The sequence below is a fragment of the Miscanthus floridulus genome, chromosome 19 (assembly GCF_019320115.1).
Source record: "Miscanthus floridulus cultivar M001 chromosome 19, ASM1932011v1, whole genome shotgun sequence".
Taxonomy (NCBI): Eukaryota; Viridiplantae; Streptophyta; class Magnoliopsida; order Poales; family Poaceae; genus Miscanthus; species Miscanthus floridulus.
In genome coordinates, this window is record NC_089598.1 from 35,447,136 (window position 1) to 35,450,615 (window position 3,480).

At 44.6% G+C, this 3,480-nt stretch overlaps 1 protein-coding gene across 1 annotated transcript; it reads left to right on the top strand.

Moving 5' to 3' along the window:
• Window positions 1-776: 776 nt before the first annotated feature.
• On the top strand, window positions 777-3,083 carry LOC136528089 (protein BOBBER 1-like). Its single transcript, XM_066520992.1, has 6 exons — window positions 777-1,292; window positions 1,896-2,068; window positions 2,192-2,240; window positions 2,402-2,568; window positions 2,649-2,732; window positions 2,845-3,083. Exons 1-6 carry the CDS (start codon window positions 890-892, stop codon window positions 2,881-2,883), a joined length of 915 nt encoding a protein of 304 aa, XP_066377089.1. The 5' UTR covers window positions 777-889; the 3' UTR covers window positions 2,884-3,083.
• The last annotated feature ends 397 nt before the right edge of the window (window positions 3,084-3,480 follow it).

Consider the following 3,480-nt stretch of genomic DNA (forward strand, 5'->3'; position numbering starts at 1 on the left):
CAAGCTAAAATCTTGGCTCAGCTCGGCTCGTTATCATAACGAGCCGAGCCGAGCCGAGTTGAGCAAGTCACGAGCCGAGTGAGTTAACGAGCTTTGAATTTTTCGTACAGTCTTACCCACGCCGCAGTAATGCTTTCTGTTCTGTACCGCACCACCCCGCTCTATGCTGTTTTTACTCTACAAATATTATTATTGTACTGGTACTTGTTTGTGAGGAAATTATTTTCTTTCCGGAGAAAAATTGGAAATAGCCGGGGTTGATGGTTGAAGGTTGAATTTACCTGCGAGTGATGGAACTCATCTCTGACTGTGAGTGGCCTTTCAAGTCAAGGTTTTCTTAAGCCTTGTTTGGCAAGGTATACCGCTGTTTGCTATGGTTGCTGTCTTGCTGAGGAGCAAGATGGTGAAAACAAAACGAAAATTGAGTTCATTTAGAAAAGAAGAGAAAGAAATGATCTTGCTAGTGTAGGCCCAGTTTATAGTGTGGCAGACCCTATCACGTCACCGTTAGAGATTCGATCATCACCACGTCATCCCTCTTGTCGTGTCACCATGTATAGCGTGGCACAAGCGTTTCGCCACGCCAGAGAGATAGGCGCGGCCAAAAGTATTAGATTTAAAAAAAAACAGTGTTATATTTAGAAATAGTTTAAAAAAAAGTGTTAAAATTAAAAAAAAAATCGCGACCGCAATCCGCACTTCCGGAGACGTCTCGAGTTCCAATTCCAACTCGCTTCCCCTTCCGGCCGGCCCCCCTCGGCGCCTCCATATAATCGAAGTCCAAAGCCACGTTTCCCCTCAACCTCATAAAAAAAACCAAAATCCTCGCGAAGTTGTGAGATCCATCTAGACGCATCGCCACTCAAACCCTAGGTTGACGGATCGCCCCATGGCGATCATCTCCGACTTCAAGGAGGACGAGGCTACGCAGCAGGCGGCGGCGACCGGCCCCGGCGTCGAGGAGGCCCTGGTGGTGGCGCTGGAGAGGAGCGGCGGCGCGCTCCCCTTCCTCCAGGCGGCCATCGATGTCGCCCACCGCAGGTCCGGCCTGTTCGGCGACCCTTCGGCGGTGAGCAAGGTCACCGCGATGGCGGCGGCCGTCAGGGCGCAGGTGGAGGCCGAGGAAAGGGTGGCTAGGGAGGCCAAGAGGAAGGCGGAGGAGGCCGAGAGGAAGGCGGCGGCCGAGGCGCAGAAGGCTGCCGCCGAGGCGGCGACGGCGGAGGAGAAGCCAGAGAGCTCGGTGGAGAAGGACATCATGGAGGTGGATAAGAAGGAGGAAGGCAACGTGAGACGTGAGTGTTCTATTCCCTTGCTGCCCTGTTTTGGAACTGTCATGTTGCTATGCTGCGTTTTAGGGATTTTGGTGCTAAATGTGGTTCCATAAGCCCGATCTTGCATATTCTAGTGATTAGGCTTGAGGAGTTAGGATAAGCTAGATAGATTGGGGTTGATACTCTGCTCAACGTATGTGGTTTGATTTAGGTATCTAATAATAACTCTAGAGCTCATACTTACGCCATTTGCTATTTTCAAACTTCATTCCATTATTGGTATCAATAGGCAACAAAATGCTTTAACTTATAACAGCTTTGTTAGGGAAAAAATACATTAATTTGCCCTATATTTTCTCAATTGACCTTACAGTAAATTAATTATATATGGTCCAATGTTGATTGCAGTCCGACACAAGTTATCCCTCTGTTGTAGTGGTCTGTTGAGGCTTGGGTTTGTGCCGCGATATAAGTGAAACTATATAAGTTGAAATTGCTAACATGATACCCTAATAATTGTTTTATTTCATTATTGCATCTCTAAGACAGTTTCTTCAGATGTGATTTCTACTTCTGCATTTTATGGGTACTCCTATCTAATTTTGTTTATTTCCTAATAATCAGAACCAAATGCTGGCAATGGTCTTGATTTGGAGAAGTACTCGTGGACTCAACAGCTGCCAGAGGTTAACATCACCATTCCTGTTCCTCAAGGAACAAAATCAAGATTCGTGGTCTTTGATATAAAGAAGAACCATCTGAAGGTTGGTCTGAAGGGCCAGCCACCTATCATTGATGTAAGTAGCTACTGCAATAAATTTCATCTTGTCTTATGGGACAACAATGTTTCTGGTGAACCAAATGTGGTATTACAAAATACAGAGGCTCTAACTTTATGTTGGTACTTTCTTTATTACCAGGGCGAGCTCTATAAGCCAGTTAAGGTTGATGACTGCTTCTGGAGCATAGGTAAGTCATTGGATTTTGAGCCTGCTTGGCTGCACTACTTTATATATGGCTGCTGCTGCTGCTGCTGAGCAGGCTGTTTGTATCTGAGCTTGCTTTTTTTTTTGATCCTATAAAGCCCCTTACTGATAGAAGTATGGTTTCCTAATCATAACATTTTGTAGAGGATGGAAAAACTCTGTCCATATTGCTTACAAAGCACAACCAAATGGAGTGGTGGAAGTCTGTTATAAAGGGTGACCCTGAAGTTGATACCCAAAAGGTGGAGCCTGAGAGCAGCAAACTCTCTGATTTGGATCCTGAGACTAGACAAACCGTGGAGAAGATGATGGTAAGAGACAGAACCTGATGCACATCTGTGAGTTCTTAATGCAGCTTGGAAATAGCTAAAATCCTTTAATTGGTTTGTAGTTTGACCAGCGCCAGAAGCAGATGGGCCTTCCAACAAGTGACGAAATGCAAAAGCAAGAAATTCTCAAGAAGTTCATGTCTGAGGTAAGTCTGTGCGACAAAGCCATTATTATCATCTTTAAGTCCCGATATATGTATGTAGGTTGGCTTCCCATCCTATTTCATGCATCTGATTCTTTTTTTTTTTTCGTGGCAGCACCCGGAAATGGACTTCTCTAGAGCGAAATTAGCTTGAGGATTTGTTCGGGCAGTTATTTCTACCAGTCTGCATTAGGTTGTCTTTGAGTGCGTTATTAGTGTGAAACAAATTTTGATCAGTTCTTCTGTAATGCGTCAGAAATATCATTTAGAACTGTAACATGTGTCTTGAACCAACCTAATGGCTGGATTATGTCAATTTTTGAGCTCTCCGTGCTGCTTGCTATGCTTGTTAAATGAACTTCCACTGTTGTAGCGTGCTCACGATAAAATAAAACTAAAGAATTCTGTTTGTTGGCTTAGGCTCTGTCCTGTCAGCCTATTTGGCATAACAGCCCATACGCCATGGTGCCATGCTCGACTCCTTAGATTGAGAAATTGAGAAAAACTAAGATTGAGAAATGATTTTTCCAGATTCATCGAAACCCTTTCCCAAGGCTGTAAAGGAAATATCGGCCCCAAATGAAGTGTGCTAATTCGACTATCGGCCCCAATGAAGTGTGCTAATTTGACGATTTGTTTTTGTAGGTTTTCTTGGTCCCTTGAACTCAGGCTGGATATCGAGCCAGCTTGTTATAGCTTGGCTCGTTATCAAGTTGGCTTGCTCGGTTCGGCTTGTTATACTAACGAGCTA